The sequence below is a fragment of the Pongo pygmaeus genome, chromosome 1 (genome assembly GCF_028885625.2).
Source record: "Pongo pygmaeus isolate AG05252 chromosome 1, NHGRI_mPonPyg2-v2.0_pri, whole genome shotgun sequence".
Taxonomy (NCBI): Eukaryota; Metazoa; Chordata; class Mammalia; order Primates; family Hominidae; genus Pongo; species Pongo pygmaeus.
In genome coordinates, this window is record NC_072373.2 from 18,245,831 (window position 1) to 18,268,331 (window position 22,501).

Below are 22,501 nucleotides of genomic sequence, written 5' to 3' on the forward strand. Positions count from 1 at the left end.
GGGTTGGCACAGAGGAGGTGGGGACAGAGATGCGGGTGAGCCGGGAAGCTGGGGGTCGGGGTGGGGCGGGTGAGAGGGTTCGGAGCTAGGGGTGAGCCGGGAAGCTGGGAGGTGGTTCAGAGGAGGTAGGGACAGAGATGGGGGTGAACCGGGAAGCTGGGGGTCGCGGGGGCTTAGTTGGTTCGGAGCTAGGGAGTGGCACAGAAGGGTTCGTGACGGGGCTGGAGGTGAGTCGGGGGGTTAGAGGGTAGGCACGCGGATTGGAGATGAATTAGGGCGCTGGAGGGGCGCAGAGGGAGGGGGGACCCGGGTGGAGGCGTGCCCGGCTGCTGGACGCGGACGCCACCCGGACCCGGGGCCCGCGCACGGGCCTCGAGGAGAGGGGGCGGGGCCTGGGAGGGGCGTGGCGCGGGAGGGGAAGTGGGCGGGGCACCGCCGGGAAGGGGGCGGGCCGGGGGAAAGCCTTGGTTCGGGGCAGCGGGGCAGGCGCGTGGCCGGGCTGCGGCGCGATGAGTGGGGCCCGGGCGGCGCCCGGGGCCGCGGGCAACGGCGCGGTCCGGGGGCTGCGGGTGGACGGGCTGCCCCCGCTGCCAAAGAGCCTGAGCGGGCTGCTGCACTCGGCGTCGGGCGGCGGCGCGTCGGGGGGCTGGCGGCACCTGGAGCGGCTGTACGCGCAGAAGTCGCGCATCCAGGACGAGCTGAGCCGCGGGGGCGCGGGCGGCGGCAGGGCCCGGGCGGCCGCGCTGCCCGCCAAGCCTCCCAACCTGGACGCCGCTCTGGCGCTGCTCCGCAAAGAGATGGTGAGTGGGACTCCGCGAGCGGGGGCTCTGCCCGGCCGGGCTCGCCGTCCCGGGAAAGTTCGCGGGTACCGCGCTCTGTCCGGAAGTCCCCGCGCCCACCCGCCTTTTCGGGCTCCTCGGCCCCAGGCGCCGGCGCCGTCCTCCCAACGACCCCCCTTTTTCTCGCGCGCCCCGTGCCCACGATTGGACCCCCCGCTGGAGAGCCTCGCGCGCAGAGGGCGGCTTTCTTATGCCCGGCGCCCTCAGTCCGGCCCCGCTGGCTCGGAAACCTGGGCGCCCGGAAGCGCTGTGCGGAGTTCGTGCCTGGCCTGGGGGCGGGGGCGGCCTTGTCACCCCTCCCCAAGTGAAACAGACCTTCCCGGTGGGGGAAAGGCTTTCACAGCGGCCCAACGGGTTAACGCGATTGCGTTTTCCTGCCACGAAGAGGACAGCTTTTGTCCGCCGCCAGTGTAGACAGCAGATTGGAACAGCCCGGCCCCCTCCCCGGCGCCCCAGGCCGCGCGTCCATGATCCGATTACCGCGGGATGGCCCCGGCGCACAGATGGCTGCGAAAGCAGACGCGCACCCCGGGCGAGGGAGGCGGCCCGGTCCCTCAGCCCCGCGAAGCTGATTGCCCAAACCCGCTTGAGAAAGGTGGGAGGTGGCTGTCCTCCCGGTCTGGGTGCTGTCCATGTGAGTTCTTCGCCTTGTGTCTGAGCTCCAAACCATGGGCTCAGTGTTTCTCTGTGCTTGGGAAGTACATTAGCTGTTTGTGGACCAGAATACACATGATTTAGGGTGACGCTAAAAGTAGGACAAGGGCAGGGATTTAGGCAACAGCGAGTCTTTCCCCAGCTTTCTCGGCCAGGCATAGGCCAGGCAAGAAGAAAACAAAAACTTTTCCTCTTTTCTACCATCTTACTGGCCCCCATCACCTGCTCCCAATCCCCTCGTTTTAAAAGCCTCCCTTTCCATTCACTTAGTCCAGGTTGTCTCCTTTCCCTATAGGTAGATTATTAAGAAATCTAACATTAGGAAAGCTGCCTTTTCCCAAAACGAAATTGGCCAAAAAATGAATTGTTATAGGAATCTTTTAAATATGTATCTAGTGCATTTAAGATTTTGTTTAGAAAAATTCAGGGTATGCATACTTTTTTTTCAAGAGCATTATCTGTTCTGAAAGCTAAGACTTAATTGAATTCAGAAAGCAGCCTTAACACTTTTAATCAAAGAGATATTGTCTTCCTACTCTGTAGCTGGCATTGAAGTGATTTCCAATTCTCACTGAAAAGATTTTCTAAGCTTCTTACAGAACCACTTAAATTCCAAGCCAACCGTTTTTAATTTATTAAAAAACATTCATTGACATAAGCCTCACACAGCTGGTGAACTGCATTTTAATTAGATCAATCTACACGTAGTGTGTTTACAGTCTGAACTTGGACATAGCATAACCACGGGGGTGAAGTAGGAAGATCATCTTTGATTATTTAAGTTCCATACTTGAGCAAGAGACAGAAAACCTCGGGGCCACTCCTGTTGTGAAGCTGTGGTTTATAAACATGCTCTGGAGTCTTGCTATGGTGGCTTGGGAGTCAACGTACCATTCCCAAAAGTATTTTTCCAGGTCCCTCCTGGTGTGACTGAAGCACAACCACATCCGTATAATTACGCCTTGGACCAGAGCTCTCTGTAAGCCTATTTGAAGCACAAGAAAAATAAACAGCCATCTTTGGTCTGCCTGGTATTTAGCTGAGATAAAGATAAGGTACGGCCGCAGGCCTTGACAAGTTCCTTTCAAGAAATGTCACAAGGCCTTTAAAGTTGCCCAGAGAGTCTTTCTTCTTTTTAATTGATTTACTGACTTGGGGCCATGGGTTCTGAGTGGACAACTCAAGCTGAGACTCCCACTGGGGAGGCCTTGCAAAATAAGAACTGGGAGTTCATTCCTGAGATATCTGCAAAATAGTTTGTGTTGATCTGTTTAAATTGAAGGCCTGACGTCAAATCTGTGGCAGGAGACATAACTAGATGTCATGGTAGAATGTGATAAATGCCTTAAAGAATTTTTTTTTTTTTAAAGCAATCATAGAAAGAGGGACAACTTCTAGTAGGGACAGGGAGCAGGGTGGTGTGGAAGACCTCAGAAGGCGACAGAATTTCGACAAGGGAAAAAGGCACCAGGAAGGTAGCTGCGGAGCTGGAACTGGGAGTGCGCCAGTTTGAAATGTGAGCAAGAAGGGGCTGGGCAGGTGGACCGAGTGGACTCTGAGAAGCCTGAGTAGCAAGGATGGGTGTTCAGCAGAATGGTACTATCCCAGTTGGACTTGGAAGAAATGAATTCTACAGCAGGGTGCAGGAGGGAGAGCTGGACTTTGGAGGCTCAACAGGAAGATGAGAGGTGTTCATGGGAGAGGTGATGGAGTCCCCAGCAGGGTAGGGGGCTTGCTAATGTGAAACAAGACTCATGTGGGAGACACTTTTCTGAAGCCGAAGCTGGAGGAATTACTGAGTCAGGGAAGATGATGAAAAAGGGATCAAAGATAACTTAAGCTTTTTCATGGAAAATATAGCCAAGTAAAAAATTAAAAATTACAGTGCTAGCACCTAGAAATAATCACTTTTAGTATTTTGGGATATCTTCTGTTAGGTGCAATGTAAGAGCTTTCTATATAGTATCTTATTTAATGGTATAAATTCTCCATGAGATAGATACTCAAAGTCTGTTTTATATTAAAGAATTGGATGCTGAGAGTTGAACTCCCATAAGGTCGCAGACCCTACCAGGTCTGTTTGGCTCCAAAGCCCTATTTAACCATTGCAGTCTGCTGTCTGTGCACACGCATGCACTCTCTCTCACACACACACACATACGTACAACACATTGATCACATATATTTTGGTTTGCTTTTTGGGCTGCACATTGCTATTCTTTTCCCAGTCAAGATATAATGACTTCAGTGAGTGTGTAGTATACCACTGTATGGCAGTTAGCAAGCTTTTGAAGCTTAATAATCAATCACTGGTAAAGTGGGGTTCATTGTAGCACTTGGGGAGTCAGGAGGAGTGGCTGCTTTAGGGAGGAAGGTAATTTGTCATCATATCAGCTGAAGAGCATGTTAAACATTTCAGAATGTGGAGCTGGAAGCTGGAAGAGAGGTTTTGGTCTGGAGATAGCCAGTGGAAGAGATGGTTGGAGCTGAGGGAGTAATACCGTCTCAATGGGAGGAGAGGCCATTCGGATACCGAGGGTGGAGCCTGGGAGAGCTGGAGCCCAGGGCTGAGAAGGGTCTGTCTCATGACTGCTGATGCCCTCCTCTGCTTGAAGAGTTGTGGTTTCAGCTCCACGTTTCAACACTTCCTGTTCTAGTAACCCCTGTGAAATTCTGTACTACTCCTAAGTCCTCATCCCCTCCCCAGAAGGGCCCATTTGGAAAGCTTCAAGGGTCACACAGATAGTTATTGCTCTACAGACCAAAAAAGTCCTTTTGAAAAAGTTGATGATTATGATTTTTATATCAGAGAATATTTTTAGATCACGTTTAAGAGATGATTACTGGGTGTATGTTAGATAGCAAGTACTGTGGACGGTTTAAGAGTGAATAGGAAATATCTAGATGTTAAGGGGCTTATCACACCTGGTAGATGGGGGCATCTTTACAGAAAAAGAATTGCTTTAGTTTAGACTAGTTTTCATTTTTCATGACCAAAGACTCTATACTAGTAATAGAAACTTAGTCTGAACTAGCTTTTGCAAAAGGACAATCTTATAGGCTGGATGTATACAGAGACAGACTAGAACCAGGGCTTATGGGGAATCCAGGAAGTCCACTGAGGTCTTCTCTTCCCCTCCTCCTCTGTTTTGTTTTTTTCCTCCATTTTGGAACCTGGCTGCTAACTGGCCACCCTCAATTTTGGCCATGCTGCTTAGTTGCAGTTTGCAAATACTGTGGAAGGATGCCAATTGGCCTAGCTTGGGTGGCCCAGCCAGCCTGGGCCAGCCAACAGTGACAAGGACAAGATTGTATTTTAATAAGATGGTGTGAGCATGTGGATGGAGTCAGACACTGGGAATTCTCTAAAGAAAGGACAGTTTGCAAAAATGGAGCAAGGGGTAAAGTAGTAGACATCTACTGCAGACCCCTTTCTATTTAAAAATACTTTGCCCTCAAGGGTCCCAAAATTTGAAAGATTTTTTATCTGCTAAGCTGATGGCTAGCTTGGCTAACTAGATCTTGGTTGGCCTTGAAAATATTTGCATGTGGTTGAAGGATGTCCCTGACTGGGTGTCAGCTGGGACCCCTGGCACACACCAGTCCTTGCATAGATTTCTACATAGACTGCCCTTCCCAGCACCTGTGCGAGGTTAGATCATCAACCTTACAGGCAACCAGAAGTCACACTAGAGTGTAGAGACACAAAGACCTTCAGCCCTGGGGGCAGGAGATCTTTGAGGAGCAGCATCCCTGGGGATTCTTGGGTTCAGCTGCTCCCACGGTCAGCAGCAAGGTCTAGTAGCTTTGATTTGGAATCTCTTTGCCTCATTTTTTTCTTTAAACTATCAGTTATTTTGGTCTCCCACCTGTGCAGAGTGGGAAGTCATCCACACAGAACTTTTGAATTCCCAAATTGCAATGCTGTGTAAAGAATTGAACCTAAGAAAAAAAAAAGTTGAATTTCTGAAACCAGTAACAATTAGCTTTCCCACATTTTAGTTGAAACAACTAAATGCCTAATGAGCTTGTCCAGTGAACTGGATTCCAGCTGATTAGCTGGAATAGCTGACATCCCAGTGGAGTACAGTCCTTAACCTTTATGTGAAACCAGTGCTTACACAGGTGGTTTTAGTTTTTAAGAGGCTGTGATTGAGTCAGTTTGAGCCATTTGGAATAAGAGGATTCGCTCCCAGTGCAGCATTCTTGACTGGCATTGGTCAGAGGAGATTGGGGATGTCCAGCGGCCTTTAATACTGTCTTTCTGTTTGCACTGGTCTTTCCAGTAGCATAGTCTAGCACAGTGATCCCCAAAGGATGGACCACCAGCTCCAGAATCTCCTAGGCTGCTTGCCCAAATGCAGATTTCAGGGCCACATTCTATACTTGTGGAATCAGAAGCTGGGAGAAGGAATCTGCATTTTTTTTTTTTTTTTTTTTTTTGAGATGGAGTTTTGCTCTTGTTGCGCAGGCTGGAATGCAATGGCACGATCTTGGCTCACTGCAACCTCTACCTCCCAGGTTCAAGCGATTCTCCTGCCTCAGCCTCCCGAGTAGCTGGGATTACAGGCACACACCACCACCCCTGGCTCTTTTTGTATTTTTAGTAGAGACGGGGTTTCTCCATGTTGGTCAGGCTGGTCTCAAACTCCCAACCTCAGGTGATCTGCCCGCCTCAGCCTCCCCAAGTGCCGGGATTACAGGCGTGAGCCACTGCGCTCGGCAGGAATCTGCATTTTTAGCAAGCCCTTTAAGACTGGAGAAGCACATGAATCAGGGATCAAAAGCTCGAATATGGTGTTAATAAACTATGTGATACAGTTCTGGCAAGCCACTTCACTCTTTTGGGCTAAAATCTCTTGTTGGGAAAATAGCACATGAATCAGGGATCAAAAGCTCGAATTTGGTGGGCTAAAATCTCTTACTGGGAAAATGAGGATTAAATGCCATAAAGGGTCCTTTTGGCCATGGCACTAATCTTTACCCCTCGTGCTTCTATGGTTCTTTCTGGTGCCTACAGAAGAAGTTTGCTTTGTCATAACTTTTGGGCACAGGTGCGGGGCCTGTCACCAAGCAGTATACTTGGTGTCCCCAAGGACACTTCACAGCTATACCTAGTTGCTGTGAATTCCTTGAATGCAAAGAATGGGGAGCAGAAAAGGAAGAAGGGTACAAGTTTGCTATTCTTGAGTTCAGTTCATTAAAAATTAGGCTGTCTACACCAGTTACTAAGATTTTCAGGCCACTGCTACCCTGTACTTGTCCTGTCCCCATCCCAATATCCACCCTATAAAAGCAAAAACTAAAAAAAGAATATATAATTGTTTGTTGGTATGAAAGCATGCCCATGTCTTTGGTGTGGGGTGGGGGACAGTAAGGGCAGTGTGTGGGTCACTGCCTGGCTTCATTCACTTGATGCTATCTCCAAGTGAGGTTAGAGTTCTCGTCCCAAGATTTGAAGATATAAAGGATTGAAAGTAAAAATACCACTTTAAACTTTGCTCTGTTACTGTACCTACCTGCAAAGTACTATAAATTGATATTTTTCCTAACTCGTAAGTATCTTACAACCCTTTTCCTTTTTTTCCCTTTTGTTTAAAGGTATGCATCTGTTCAATGTAAATGTAAAGGTGCCCCAATAATTGGCAGTGTGGGCACCTCTTCATTTGCAGATAGCCTCAAGTGAGCAATAGCCCCGGCATTTCTGTATCTTGCAGACAGCAGTGCCTCCCCTGCTCTGGATCCTGGTCTCACTGACATGGCTGTAGCCCCCTGAGGCCAGGTGGGCAAGGATGTTTAGGGAGGGTTCAAGAAGGGAACCATGCCCCGCTTGCAGTTCACTCCCACCAAGCTGCAGATGGTAGTTTCACAGTTTCGCTCTGGGAATGCCTGCAGGAACTCCATGGAGACTTTAGACCCCACTTTGAAAAACCAAGCTTTTCGTAATCCTGTGGAGGAAACCAGACAGACCACAGACTCCATGCTCAGGAAGCGATCCCCGAGGCTGGCTGCTCAGATATTTGCCCCCCTTGCCAATGTCATTCTCCATATGGAGCCCTGGCCTCCTGGCCGCCTTGGCCTTTGCCCACACGTTCCTGATGTTTGGAAGTGATGATTAGACAGGACTCATAAAGGCTGCTCACTACTTCCTGTGGTTCGTTCCCCACAGACACTTAACACAGATGGTCACCCTCTCCCAGGAACCCTGGAGACAGAAAAACCTTTAGCCTGCTTTAGAAGTCTACAGAAATTCATTCAGACATGTGGCCTTTCCCGTTTTTGTGGGCACTCTGTTCACTTCCTTGATTGGCCCTGACAGCCATGAGCTGGCCTAGTTTTGCAGGTGTGCGCATTCTGAGTCTCAAGGATTCGGGAGGGAGGCACCATTTTTGACCAGTGGAGGGATCTGGGGAGAAGGGAGGGCCTCTGTCCTCTGCCCAGGGCTCCCTAGTCAGGGAGTAATTGTTGGGGAACCCCAGGCCTGTCCCAGCCAGGTGAGCCTAGGCTGAAGAAGAAGGTGACTGAGATGCACATGAAAGCGAGTGTATTCTTTGGTGGGTGACTTGGTTAACCTAAATGGATTAACAAAGCTTCTCAGCTTTAATTTCTAATAAGGTAAATATTGACAGATATAGCTCACATAAACAAAAGCTCTTTGGGACTCTCAGTTGCAATTAAAATTGGATATAAAATATCCAAGTTAAACGCTGCTAAAAGAGAAGTGGCAAGCTGTTTAACATCCCTTATAACCACAGATGTGTACATTAAGACATTAAGACAATAAGGTATCATGTTGTACCTCCAAGACCGACAAAGGTAGAAAAGCATGATCCTGTCACAGTGAGGGTTTGGAGAAGTAAACCTTCTCATGCGTTGCTGGGGGTCGGGGGCGGGAGCGGGGGGGAGCGGGGCGGGGCGGGGCGGTGTAAAGTGCTGTAGGGTTTTTTTGAGCGTAGTTTGGTAATACCTCTGAAATTGAATATGTGCCTGTCTTTTAACCCTGTAATTGCATTTTTTAAAAACTCTGAAATGGCTATTAAATAGCAAAGCAGAATTGCAATATAGTTTTAAAATACGTGTAACTTAGGTCACAAAAGGGATGTAAAATGTTTGCAGTATGACTGTTAAATCTTCATAGAGCTAAAGCCAATTATTGACTCTTTTTTTATACCAATACAGACATAAAATTATTTTGAGATGAAAAGTAGTCCAAATTGAATCACTTTATTGGTAAACGTCTTTCTTGCCATTACATTTTCCCATTGCTTTGGACTTGAGGCCTGGGGTTGGGGAGGATTGGAAAGGTGCCTTGGGCATTCTTCTCCCCTTGTCCTCCTTGTCCCCCACAATTTCATATTCACAAGTGTACCTTACAGAAACATCCACACAAGTGGATAACGGCACTTATACATGGATGTGTATTGCAGGATTTTTTATAATAGTGATAGAATACTGTACAATTGTTTAAAGGAATATGGTAACTATATATGTATATAGAAAGATGTTCACAGTGTAAAGTTACAAAACAGTACTTACCTAACGTTGTGTATGTGGTAACAGTAGAGAAAAAACAATATGAGTGTGCATAGTGCTTTGAGGAATATATGCTAAACTACTACAAGTGGATATCTGAAGAACCACAGTTTCAAAGTGTGGTCTGGGCACCTCTAGGGGCCCCCGAGATTCTTTCAGAGGGTCCATAATTATATGATGGTGATATTGACAAATGTGACTTTTTGGTTATTATGTAAGAAAATGTACCAACATTTGGAAGATCCTGCATAATTTATTGAATCAATTTTCCACTTTTTTCATATGACTGTGCTTGATATTAAAAGATCCATTCAAAGTGCAAGACTGATAGGTTTTAATGTAATAGAGTGTGAACATTTCATTGGTATAGTTCCAAATTCCACACTAAGCAGCAGTCAACTAAAGGGCGGTAGCAAAGAGGAATATCCACAATTGTCTGAAAAGGCTATTGAAATACTCCTTCATTTCCCAGTTATACAGCTGTGTGAGGCCAGATTTTCTTCATTTACTTCAACCAAAACAGCACTTCGCAAAGGACCAAATGCAGAACCAGATAAGTCAGATATTTAAAAAGATTTATGAAAATGTTATTTGTGTTAACATGTAATGGGTTTATTATTATTATTATTGTTATTGAGACAGAGTCTCACTCTGTTGCCCAGGCTGGAGTTCAGTGGCAAGATCTTGGCTCACTGTGGTCTCTGCCTCCCAGGCTCAGGTGATCCTCCCACCTCAGCCTCCCGAATAGCTGGGACCACAGGCAAATGCCACAACACCCAGCTGATTTTTATATTTTTTGTGGGGATAGAGTTTTGCCATGTTGTCCAGGCTGGTCTCGAACTCCCCCGGGCTCAAGCGCTCCACCTGTCTTGTCCTCCCACAGTGCTGGAATTACAGGCGTAAGTCACCACGCCTGGCTGGTGACTTTTAAATTTTCTCAGTTTTAATTTCTAGTAATGTAAATATTGATAGGTATAACCCACATAAACCAAAGCTCTTTGGGACCTTCAATAATTTTTAAGAGTGTTTGGAGACCAAAACATTTGAAGTCTGCTATTTTATAACAGGGGATTAAGGAGAACTGGTTCGTATGATTACGAACCATTTGAATTTTTAATACAATTAGAGTGTTTATTTTTATAATCAAAAAATAAAAAATAAAAGAATGTACAAAGACATTTCTTAAAGAAAATGGTCAATTGCTTTTCTTCATCTGTACCCAGGACAGAACAAGAGGAAATGGGCTTAGTTTGTATGAATGTTAGTTTAGGTTAGAGATAAACAAGAATGTCCTTCTGAGAATTGTTAAATTGCAGAACAGGCTCTGTGTCAATGTGGATGCCCTCACTTGTAAGTTAGCAGAAAATCCAGTTCCAACAGCTTTACCTGGTAGAGGAGTTTCCTGGAAAGTATAGAGGTGGGATGTGCTTTGGGTTTAGTGGGAGTTAATCTGGGGGCACAGTCATGCAATCTGGCTTATCTTCTGTCTCTGAATCCTGATGGCGCTTTAGAGTCTAGTCCTCAGCTTGGCAGGTCTGAAATATTAACAGGAGATGAAGCTGACCAAATGACACGAGTATGTTTCCGCCCATGGGAGGAGAAGGCTACATAGGAGACCACGTCATCAGAAGCCGTTTAGTGAGCACGGAGCTGGAACCCACCAGGGAGCTGAGAGTCCTTCAAGGGTGTTTCTGTCAAGCTTGGGTAGCTGAGCTCATAGCCCATCTCCAACTGCATCAACACTGATGAAATCTCTCTTCGGCTTTTTCTAAACAGTATGCAGGGCAGCATCCTTCAGTCAACACATCCTTTATCAGAAATCAGGTTATAATCGATTAGATCTCTGCTTTCTTCAATTACAGTCCAGGCCTGTGGATATCAACTAGACACTGTGATTAGATTTGGGGCATTTACCAAGTCTTTAAAATAAATTTGTGAGCCATCTGTATATACTTACTCATTCATTGTGTTTTTAAAAGATAGCTGTGAAAGTTTTCTCATTGTTAATACATTTTCACAATAGAAAACTTAGAAAATTCGGAAAAGCCAGGAATAAAAATTGCCTGTGATCCAAGCAGGTTGCTATACCACTGCTGAGACTGGGGCCTCTCTCTTCATCTTCCCTGAACAGGCAGTGCAGGGTGATGGTCAAAGCACCCATTTCAGAGTCCTGCAGACCTGGTCACCTCCCCACTCTGCCACTGACTAGATGGCCTTAGGCAAGGGCTTTGTCATTCTTTTTTTTTTTTTCTTTTTTTTGAGACAGGGTCTTGCTCTGTTGCCCAGATTGGAGTGCAGTGGTGCGATCACAGCACACTGCAGCCTCAACCTCCTGGGCTCAAGTGATCCTCCCACCTCAGCCTCCCAAGTAGCTGGGACCACAGGCACGTACCACCACACCCAGCCAATTTTTAAAATATTTTTGTAGAAATGAGGGTCTCGTCATCTTGCCCAGGCTGGCCTGGAACTCCTGGGCTCAAGCAGATCCTCCTACCTCAGCCTCCCAAAGTGCTGGGATTACAGGCGTGAGCCTGTAATCTGCAAATGGCAGTTTTTTAATTTCTAAAAAAAGTTAACATTTTTCATGATGTTTTGGGTTAAATCGACACAAATTTCCTTTTAAAGGTTCCTCTCATCTTTTAAGCCTTGTTTCCTAGTTTTCATATTTCTATTGTCCTTTCTTTAAGTTAGGAAGAACTCTCTCCCCCATGCAGCCTCCAGAGATCCTCAGAGACTTTCAGTGACTTAACACCCAGCTGGGAGCCACCGCCCTGTCTGGAGTGTATTTGTATGTGGAGCCTCCTGTTTTGAAAATCCCAAGTGAAAGGAAGCAGTTTCAAGGGTGGTTTGGGCTTGTTTGGCCCCATTGTTGGGAATGCTGTGGCTCGCGGGGCCACCTGTGTGTGTTGCGGGAGGGGTGGAGGGGAGCTCTGGGCATGGGAGGAGAGGAGTGAATGATCGGGAAGGAAGCAGGAAGCCTGAGCAGAGAGCGGAAGGACCTGTGCTCGCAGTTTACAGCCATGGAAGCTGCTGATTGTTCTTGAATTTAAAGTGGAGAATAAGGGACCACAAATTGCAGGGTTTGAGCATTCCGTGTTTTTCTTAAATGAGCCTGTCTGCATTTTCAAAACGTGTGCTTTCAAAAGAGAGCCGTATTTTCTGAATCCAGCTGTGAATGTGGAGACCAGCCGTCCTCCAAGGGCATGTGGGAACGCACCGTTGAGATGCAGGCTGCTTCTGCTCGGAGAGTGGCTTGCTCGGGGGCTCCCCCACCACTCTTTTTTCTGGAAGGGTGAGAAGTTCTTGTCATGGTGACTTAACCGTGTCTTGCAATCAAGTCCTTTTGGATGGTTGCTCTCTCCCGTTCCTGCATCCAAGACCCACATGCCTTCAGTGTAGAGAGACTGACCGCCAGGTCTGCTCTCTAAAGAGCGCTCCCAAACTTGGTTGGGTGTCTTTGGCCCTCGATGTGATGGGAGGCACGTGGGGACTCAGAGGTCTGGTGCTTCCCACAGGGACACCTTGTGGTGTGCAGGGCACTGGGTGGCTGCCTGTTCAGTCTGCACCTCTGTGATTGCCCGAGGGATGCAGCCGGAGGTCTGTGGGTGCCAGCACCACCCCACTGCCAGGCCACTTCTGCAGCTACGTGTTCTCTGGGAGGGTGAGATCTCTGCAGCCAGGCGTTTTCACTGATTCACCAAATATCTGCCTGTCTGCTCTGCGAGTTTCTGGGCTGGGTGCTGAGAGATCCAAAAGGGAAATGGTGTTTGCCTTCATGGAGCTTGTCCTGTGTCAGGAGAGAGAAGACCCGTAAGCACACCGATAATATAGAGAGTAGTAAATGTCCTAAGACAGGTGGAGACGGCGAGGGCAAAGGATGAACACTGGCTGAACCAATCATAGTCTGAAGAGTGGAGGGAATCAGGTACAGGGCAGGTGGTCGAGGAGCATTCACAGATGCAGTGGGGATGGGGGTGTCGTGGGGGACAGTCTGGGCTGTGCAGGTTGGGAGTCAAGGGCGTAAGCCTGAAGAACAGTCAGACCAGATGGTGGAGTGCTGCCTACGGATCTTCCACCTCCCTCTAGAAGATGTAAGTGTTGCTGTTTAAACAGCCACAGCTGAGGAAGAGAGGCCCGGGCTAGGAAGTCTGGTTTACTGTGCAGCGACTTACCTCATGTCCTCCGAGCTGATTTAGAGGATTTCTGGTAAATCAGGAAGTTTAGTCTGGTGCCTGAAGACAGTGGCATTGAGAGGCTGGGACGTGTGTAGGCGTGTGTGTGCGCGTGCATATGTATGTGTGTGCATCTAATCCTTGTTAAATCCGTCTGAACTTTTGCCATGTGTCGGGTTGTGTAATAGGTGTGTGCGGGGTTGCGCTGTATTCCTAGGCGGGTCAGGATTCCTTTCTAGGCCAGTGTTCCACCTGATGACAAGGCAGCTTTGTGAGTCATCTGGGTGCTACAGTGTGGAAGTGTCCAGGGAGAGATCCTCTTTGCTTTTGACTCCCTGCCGGGTTCATCACCTCGGTGGGCCTGGGAATACCTTGGAAATGGCACTGTCAGGAGAAAAGCCTGGAGCCACATGTCTGGCTGGAATGGGGTCATGGGGAGTCAGAGCCTTTGAAACCTAGAAGCGTTCAGGCTCCTGTGTTTACCTGGGCCGACCTCAAACCATCCCAGGAAGGAGAAAAGCAGACCTGCTCTGATACCAGGGTGCCCACTGCTACTTAGGTGTTTTTCCATTATTCATTCCTGGGATAAGAAATCGAGTCTTGGGTTTACCCACCCTACTGGTGTCAGAGGGACTCAGCAGGAGAGTAGATCTAGGATTCCAGATGAACTTCTTCCATGATTTTTGAGCACATACTGATGTGACCCCGAGAGGGCGTGGCTTTCTTGATTAAAGTTAATATTTCTTTTATTAAATCCTAGCAAAGATAGGGACGTCAGAGCTGGCCGAGTCAGACTCCTGGGGGCATGTTGATGGCATCCAGATGCAATTCTGCAGAGGAATCCTGGAAAACAGGAGTAAGTCTAGAGGAAAGGCTGTGGGTGTTAGTGGACGAGAGGTCATAATGAAAATAGAGGAAGGGCCTGAGATATTTAGCTTGGAGAGAAGAAGACAGGTTTGGTTTTTGTTTTAGGGCATGGGGTGGTGGAAAGTAAATGACCTTCAGATTAAAGGGTAGTAGTTAGGAGAGAGTGAAATTAGATCTGTTTGGGTGCCCAACTGTGACACCCAGCATCAGGGGCTCTGTGGAGCCTCCAGGCTGGGAGGCTTTGACTTTGTATAAAATAATCGTATTGGTTTGGAGAGGAGTGCAGTGGTTTGGAAGGTCCTCCTTTTGGGGTTTGAGGTAAGATATCCCAAGTCCTTTCCTATTTGAGAGTTTCCCCTTCCTCATGAGGCAGTGTCACTGGCACATTGTCACCCTGCCTGACTATGCTGGCTGTCTTCTGAGTGAAGGTGACCATCTGGTTCCTTCTCATGTACCACCTCAGTGCTGGATTGGGAGAGGAGCAGGAGGAACACAGTGGGACAGGGCGCTTCTGTTTTCAGAGCCTGGCTGTACCTGCCGCACCTTCCTGAGGTGAGTCTGCCCACTAGCAGAGTGGAAAAGAAACTATGGAAATAATAACAATGAGAATAGAGGCTATTGATTTTTTTTTTATTTTTATTTATTTATTTATTTATTTTTTTAGGAGCTGAGCAATTTATCCATGGTTTCTCAGCTGGTGAGTGGCGGAGCCAAGGTCTGAACCCAGGCAGGGAGGTAGGCAAGTTCCAGAGCCTGCACTTTTAATTCTGTGCTCTTCTGCTTGGCTGGCCTGAAATTCCAGGCTTACAGGATAATAAATATAAGTGGCCCAGGAAAATCAGAAAGATATTTGTTTCAAGATCACTGGTTCTTTGCTGGAACTGGGCATCAGCATCATCTGGGTACTTTTTGTATTATTTATTTATTTTTTCAATAGAAAATTCCTAAACTGACTGACTTTTCTTTCCCTCCTTCTCTTCCTTCCTTCCTTTCTTCCTTCTTTCTTTCCCTGTCTCTCCTTTTTTTCCATCTCTCCTTTTTTTCAATAGAAAATTCCAAAACTATGGATAATTTTTAAAACACAAATGCCAGATACGCTGTTTCCCTCCCTCTTGACAGACACACATCCTTTCGAACTCTAATCAAGAAAAAGAGCAAGCAGTGGTGTCTGCCCCTAGGGTGTGGTGGCCTGGGCATCTCTTAAGTTGCCCATTGCTTGCCTATTCAAGGTATGCTTTTGAGATGCCATTGAATAAAGTTTGCTCTCTGAGTATAGTACTGGAAACTGTCTCTCTTTCGCTTGCAGTTCATTTAGGACAGAGAAGCAACAGTTTATATAGGGTCACAAAGTGTTTGAGCTAACCATAGATGAGTGAGCCCAAATCCCCCATTTTATAGGCTGGCAGAGGACGGCAAAGCTGGGCCTGGAGACCACGCTCCCGACCTGTGGCCGAGGTCTCTTCCTAAGAAAGTTTAGAAATTCTGGTGTCAAGAGTAGTTGTGGTGGCCGGGCACGGTGGCTCACGCCTGTAATCTCAGCACTTTGGGAGTTCGAGGCGGGCGGATCACAAGGTCAGGAGATCAAGACCATCCTGGCTAACACGGTGAAACCCCGTCTCTACTAAAAATACAAAAAATTAGCCGGGCGTGGTGGCGGGCGCCTGTAGTCCCAGCTACTCGGGAGGCTGAGGCAGGACAATGGCGTGAACCCGGGAGGCGGAGCTTGCAGTGAGCCGAGATTGCGCCACTGCACTCCAGCCTGGGCAACAGAGCAAGACTCTGTCTCAAAAAAAAAAAGTAGTTGTGGTAACAACAGAACCCACCTCTCTATCTGGAAGTCTTCTCGAGTGTCTTAGCAAAAGATGCTCTGTAGGCTGGGCACGGTGGCTCACGCCTGTAATACCAGCACTTTGGGAGGCCAAGGCAAATCACTTGAGCCCAGGAGTTTGAGACCAGCCTGGGCAAGATGGCAAGACCCCATCTCTACAAAGAATTTCTTTAAAAAATTAGCCAGGCATGGTGGTGTGCACCTGTAGTCCCAGCAGCATGGGAGGTTGAGGCAGGAGGATCCCTTGACCCCAGGAGCTTGAGGTGGCAATGAGCTATGATCATACCACCGCACTCCAGCCTGGGTGACAAAGCAAGACCGCATCTCTAAATGTGTGTGTGTGTGTGTGTGTGTGTGTGTATATGCATGCAATGTAATAAAACATAGTTCTGATTTTTATGGTCTATTTAGGCCATAGTAGAGAGACAGCCAGTGTTCACTTGGCAATTTAGAGTAGTTGGAGGGTATGAAGAATAAACCTGGAATTTAACACCCAATCTATTTACAAGATGATCACTTTTTACCAGTCCTCAGCTTCCTTTTGTGAAAGCCATACTGTCTTATGTGGGAAATCTTATTGCTAGGTAAGTGAGTCATTTCAGTAATTATAAAATCTGTAACTCCTCTGACACTTTCTATGTGCTTTTCTACATGCACGTACCCATGCATCTTTTTTTTTTTTTTTGGTTCAAATTAATGGTTTTATTTCCATCTTTAACACTAGCAGAGGAGTCCAAAGCAGACTGATATCCATGGATATAGTTTAAATGTAACAAAGGAAAAGTTGAACTATGTACATTGAAAAAAGGAAAGACATTTTTTCATACCAACCTTTCCCTAGTTTGCAGTTTCTGAATAGTAGAAACAAAACACATTTTTAAATCTTTTTATCAATTTAATTTAGGACGAAGTAACACAACTTTTATAATTAACCACTGAAGTTGTCTTTAAGGATAAAACTTAAGAAATTTTAAAATGGGTGTTACCATATTTTATTAGTGGACTGACTCCAAGGTTGCCTTGCTCCAAGCCTGGGCATTGTGGCATTCCCATGATGCCCAGAAGAAAGTTAATGGCAATGATGTCCAGTCAGGGGGCAGACATGCTACACATCACAATGATGAGAGCTGAGGATTCTGCCCTCTTCACCTCCAAATAGAAAATTATTATTTTCATTCAAACTAACTGGAAGTGAGCCAAACAGTTAAAAAGTCAGAATGAAGAATAAAACAATTTTCTTTTCACATACAGGAGGGACACTCCTTCAGCCCCGTCTAAAGTGAATTCTGTGCTGAGTCCCTGCTCCTTCAGAAGGGTAAACTGAAGGTCAGTTATTGGTAACAAAGCCAGAAGTGGCCCCTTTCCCACCCTGAAGATGTTTCACACGAAAAGGCCGTTTGTTTGGCTTGAAGCCCTCTGAGGAAGGAGGACAGCGGAAGAGGAGGCATGCTGGCACTGTAAGGCCTCTCTCGTTAGTCACCCGCAGGCCCTGTGCTGTCAGGGGCAGCTTGGGCTGCTTTGCTGCCCCTGAGCGAACCTGAGGCTCCCGCATACCTGTGGAGTGAAGGAGAGGTTGTCATCTGGGTCCCTGTTTCACCAGTCAAAACCTATGGAGCAGTCAAAGGCCCAAAGCATCCAAGCCTAGTGGCCAGGGAGCTTCTGAAATACACGGCACTGGGTTGGGAAGGATGAGAAAGCCAAGTTAGGTGGGCCAGGTTCTCCGAACATGGGGCAACAGTGACCTGGGCAAAAGCCTGGAACTGAGCAGCTGATAAGGCCACAATTACTGCCACCACCTCTCAGTATCTACATGGGGGCAGACGTTAGGCAGTGGGAACTGAGGACTGGAGGGTGTGTGGCAAACACAGGGTGGATTTTATCAGAAAAGAGAGGACACCCAAACACGTGCCTGCCCTATTTATCTTGCATGTCCTGTGCCAGGTGAAGGAGGCTGGAGCATGGGTAAGGTTCCTGAGAACAACTGGTGGGCAGAAACGGGCTGGGATGGGCACTGCTCCACAGGCAACATTAAGCCTCTGAGGGGGACACTAATAGTGCCACATCTGGTGGGCTACTGAAAAGTAGGTAACGAATGGCCTTTATTGCACTTTTTCATTCTTAGGAAACAGGGGATTGCCCTGCAGAGTTTCTCTTGATTTGCAGAAATCACTGCAGATCAATGATAAGGTGCAGGCAGAATCACGGGACCTCTGACTCTCAAGGGAAGAAGTCCAGTGATTGGTCTTTCCAGGGCCTCAAGGGGCAACTCTTGCACCTGGGATCCTCGAGCTGGGTGAACTGAGTCTGGCTTGGTCAATGTGTGGCAGGCAGATTGGTTGACCGGCAGACATTTGGGACAAAAGGTGGTATGCCTGGGAAAGCTGGGGCAAACTTTCCAAACAGGGAAAACTTCTTGGCAAATGTGCAGGTTCTGCAACCAGACTGGAACCACGATTCCCAGTGTGCCTGACTCCCTTTCTCTCACTCTAGAACTGGACCACACCAGAGGAGCAGAGATGGCCTGGGAGGGCCCTGGGTCCAGCGCCATAGCATCAAACTACAGATAACAAAAGGAAGGGGTTGGAAACAAAAGAGCAGTTTACATATCAGACATGGGTTTCGAAACAGTCTTTTTGAGCTCAGGAAAATGGAGGCAGATACCACTGGAGAACCTGGTTGTCTGTCCATCCGTCTCTCCTGGGCGTCTCTGAATACTTCATATATAAAAGGAGTGGTACCGTTTGTGGTTGATCTTTTTCCTACAAGTTGGGCAAGTATTAGCATTCTTCAGGGAATCACGGAGGCACTGGCTACAGAAGACATGGCCACATTCTGTGGAAACGATGAGACATCTTTTCTGCATGATCTCTGAGTATCTGTCCATGCAGACAGGACAACTGACAGTACCCGAGGGCCTGAGGCCTGTAGCGCCCTCATCCCTCGCGTTTCTGGGAGTGTGGGTAGTCACATACACGTCTCTGTCCTTGGACAACAACTCATCGTCACTGCTCACCACGCAGCTGTCAGCATGGTCCTGGGGCAGCCTCCTAGCATTCCTCCTTGGTCTTTTTCTTTTGTCAACAATCACAACAGAGTCATTGTGAGTCAGATCAACCACCACAGGCTCTAAAGATTCACAAGTGAGGTCCACAATTTCATCTCCAGCAGTTTCCACGAGTTCTATGGGTTCTACTTCCAAGGAAATCTCAGGGGTGGAGGTTGCTTCCCGAGTTCGCTTCTGGGCTTGTCTAGAATTTATTGCTCCACCACGATGCTTTCTTGTACTCATTGTGCTCTTTGGTGCCTTTCCTTTCCTACAGAAAAGGAAGTGATCTATACCAAGGTTTGCAGGGAAGACGGATGTTCTCAACCTTTCATGCCCTCTGGTTAATCATCTGGCTTGCAGAAGAATTTGGATCCGGGCAGATTTCCAGTATTTTCAAGTCCTGGAGCTAGTTAGGTCTGCAGGCACTGCCACCAGTGCACTCCAGAGAAGAAGCTCCTTCTCCAGCCGCCCAGGAGAGCTGTACCCATGCATCTTTAGTGCTTTAGCCCAGGAGGCATTAGAATCCTGTTTATTGAATGGATTGATATTGAATCTCCCTAATAGCTCCATAAGAGAAATTATTGTTCCATTTTGCCATCAACCAAGGCACGGAGATGAAGGTGATAAATACCTTGCTGAGGGGCCAAGAAGCCGAAGGCAGGTCCCCTGGTGTCTTCTTGAGTTTCTTCCCGTTGCCATTCAGAGCAGGGTCTGTGGAACAGCAGCATAGCACGGATTCACCATAGGGGCTTGGTGGAAGCACAGCCATCCAGTGGCCCCAGACCCACTGAATCAGAGTCTGCTTATTGAACAAGATCCCCGGGTGGTTCTCATGCACTTTAAAGGTTAAGAGGCGCCGATGCTGGTCTATGCTGCATTTCCAAGCGGCTTAACTGTTCTCTCTTTAGTATTGGTGTAAATGATGCGTTTCCTGTTCTGACCGTGCTCTTGTCTCTGGGATGGGTGGTGGGGAAGGGAGGAACTGGAAGATAAACAAGTATATGACTTTTATAAATGTTCTTTGTTCTTTTGCTGCTTGTTTTTGTGGGGCTAGTTTTCAGGAGGAACCGTAGAGCCCTTCATCTTCCAGGGCTTCCTCGTATTCAGTCAGTTACTCTGGGGAGGGATCCCAGAACCATCTGGCATAAGACTGACCCTGCCTGGAGGAGAGGGAGGCAGTGTGACCTCTGACCACTGAATTGCACAGAGGTGGGTGCTCCAGGGGATGTCACACTGGCCAGCTGCTGTCACCGGCAAAGGGCATTCTGTTGCTCCTGGGAGTTGAGAATGACTGCATCAGTCAGATCCTAACACAGTAGCAGGGAAGGCCAATGTGGGTCTTCTCCGAGTCTGATTGGGAGAGGAAGTGACACACTCGTTTCTTGGTGTCCAAAGTGAAAGCAGGTGGGGCCACTAGAATGTGCAGTGCTGTTGCTTCATCTGGCATACTCAGGAGCGCCAGGGTAAATTCTGCAGGCTGCCCTGGTTGCCCCACAGATGCGATCCTCCCTGGACTCACTGAGTAACGTCTGAGGTATGGGCATAACACAATTAAGGTATTCTCAAAGCTGGAAATTCAAAGCATCCGAGTGATGCTCTGAATCATTCGCCGTGTGGAAGGAATGTGCTGGCAGGCGCAGATTGCCGGCTGAGTGTTCCACTGAAATTAAACTCAAGTGCTGACTTCTTGTTTTTTACCTCCCCACCCCTTCCCTCAAGGTTGGTCTCCGCCAGCTGGACATGTCCTTGCTCTGCCAACTGTACAGCCTCTACGAGTCGATTCAGGAGTACAAGGGGGCGTGCCAGGCAGCCTCCAGCCCAGACTGCACTTACGCTCTGGAGAACGGCTTCTTTGATGAAGAGGAGGAATATTTCCAGGAGCAGAACTCCCTGCATGACAGGAGGGACCGAGGCCCTCCTCGGGACTTGTCACTGCCTGTCTCCTCCCTCTCCAGCAGCGACTGGATTCTGGAGTCCATCTAGAGGGTCTTGGGAGGGCTGTGACTGTTGGGAAGCCCTTCCTACTGGACACGCTGTCAGCATTTGCTGCTTCTCTTGCAAGAAAGCACCTCCGTTGTGGACGGTCCTCGGGCACAGGGAATGAGCGCTACCAGTTTCATTTGTAGGCAGGGAGTTCTCTGCGGACGCATGGTGGCAGTCTGCTTTGATGGCAGCAGTTTCTGCTTAGGTGACCTAGAGGTCCTCAACGGTATCCTCCACACCTTTTTATTGAGGTGCACCTGCTGGGGATTCATAATGAGAATATAATAAGAGGATCTCGGTGAAAGGCCTTAGTGGGTGTTTTGTGTGAGGTGGCTTGTAGCTAGCTACTTCCTTACAGATGGTAGAGTATTCCAATCCTTTTTGTGTTAGGGTTCTTGCTTCCAGTTTGGGATGTATTAAAACCACCATTTTACTGCTTCCCTTCCTCAATATGCTCTGCAGCTTTTCTTGCTGTTTAATGAGCTTTTAAGCCTCTCGCTTCAGCTTTATTTATTTGTAAGCTGCATTACTAACTGCCCAGTGATTCGGTGAAAGCTTTTTACTGAAAAAGTTAACATTTCTAATCACCCTAATCAACTGGCTTTTTTCAGCCAAAGTTTTGTATCATTCTTTGTCTATCAGATACGAGAGGAAGGAAGATAATACGAAGACATGTTGAATAGTGAAAAAAAAAAAAAAACACAAAAACTGGGGCAAGCCAGTGTGATGTATCACTCACTGTAAGATGGCAAATGTTTTCATTTTTAAGATTCCGAATGTAAACTAGTGTGCTAGAAAGCAAACCACCCTCCACTCAAACCAGTAATTACCTTAAGCCTTAATATATTTATTAAAATACTTTATGAGAACATTACACTTTGTAGGTTAAAAATGAGGATAAAATGCTAAACTATCTGTTGTCGTGTGTTATTTTATTCTGAATTTGGAATCATCAACTTTCATAACTTGAATGCATTGAGTCCAGTCAAATAATGAAAGAAAATTAGTTTGTTTTTCTGCCACTAAATGCATTTGAAACAAGGTTGACTCTGTTGAGCTTAAGGAATCGTTTTAGCAAGAGTAGATCACCATTTATAGCTGGTTCTCTTTCTTTCTTTTTTTTTTTTTTGAGACGGAGTCTAGCTCTGTCGCTTAGGCTGGAGTGCAGTGGCACGATCTTGGCTCCCTGCAACCTCTGCCTCCCTGGGTTCAAGCAATCCTCCTACCTCAGCCTTCCGAGTAGCTGGGACTACAGGCGCCCGCCACCACGCCCGGCTAATTTTTGTATTTTTAGTGGAGACGGGGTTTCACTGTGTTGTCCTAGCTGGTCTTGAACTCCTGCCCTCGTGATCCACCCTCCTCGGTCTCCCAAAGTGCTGGGATTACAAGCGTGAGCCACCATGCCTGGCTGCTCTTCTGTCTTTGCTGCAGACTCCTTCATCTTCTTTCTTTTGGTGTGATAATTGCTCACTAGAGCCCCCTTCAGGTTAGGGAGAGGAAGGTACCTCAACGTCATGCATTGCCAAGTGTTAACCTGTCAAGTACACCCTGCGTCAGGAACTGGGGTGAGATACAGAGA

General features: G+C 47.5%; 2 protein-coding genes across 3 annotated transcripts; one reads left to right on the forward strand and one right to left on the reverse strand.

Annotated features, from left to right (window-relative positions):
• The first annotated feature begins 463 nt into the window (after positions 1 to 463).
• FAM89A (family with sequence similarity 89 member A) lies at positions 464 to 21,837 on the forward strand. 2 transcript variants are annotated; one of them, XM_054449405.2, is made up of 2 exons: positions 464 to 800; positions 20,659 to 21,837. In XM_054449405.2, exons 1-2 carry the CDS (start codon positions 510 to 512, stop codon positions 20,920 to 20,922), a joined length of 555 nt encoding a protein of 184 aa, XP_054305380.1. In that variant the 5' UTR covers positions 464 to 509; the 3' UTR covers positions 20,923 to 21,837. The 2 variants fall into 2 exon arrangements, with proteins under 2 accessions (XP_054305380.1, XP_063527204.1); XM_063671134.1 differs by lacking the exon at positions 464 to 800 and adding an exon at positions 807 to 1,434.
• On the reverse strand, positions 18,577 to 19,340 carry LOC129013049 (E3 ubiquitin-protein ligase RNF4-like). Its single transcript, XM_054449389.2, has one exon. The coding sequence runs from the start codon at positions 19,180 to 19,182 to the stop codon at positions 18,610 to 18,612; it is 573 nt and encodes a 190-aa protein (XP_054305364.1). The 5' UTR covers positions 19,183 to 19,340; the 3' UTR covers positions 18,577 to 18,609.
• Positions 21,838 to 22,501: the final 664 nt, after the last annotated feature.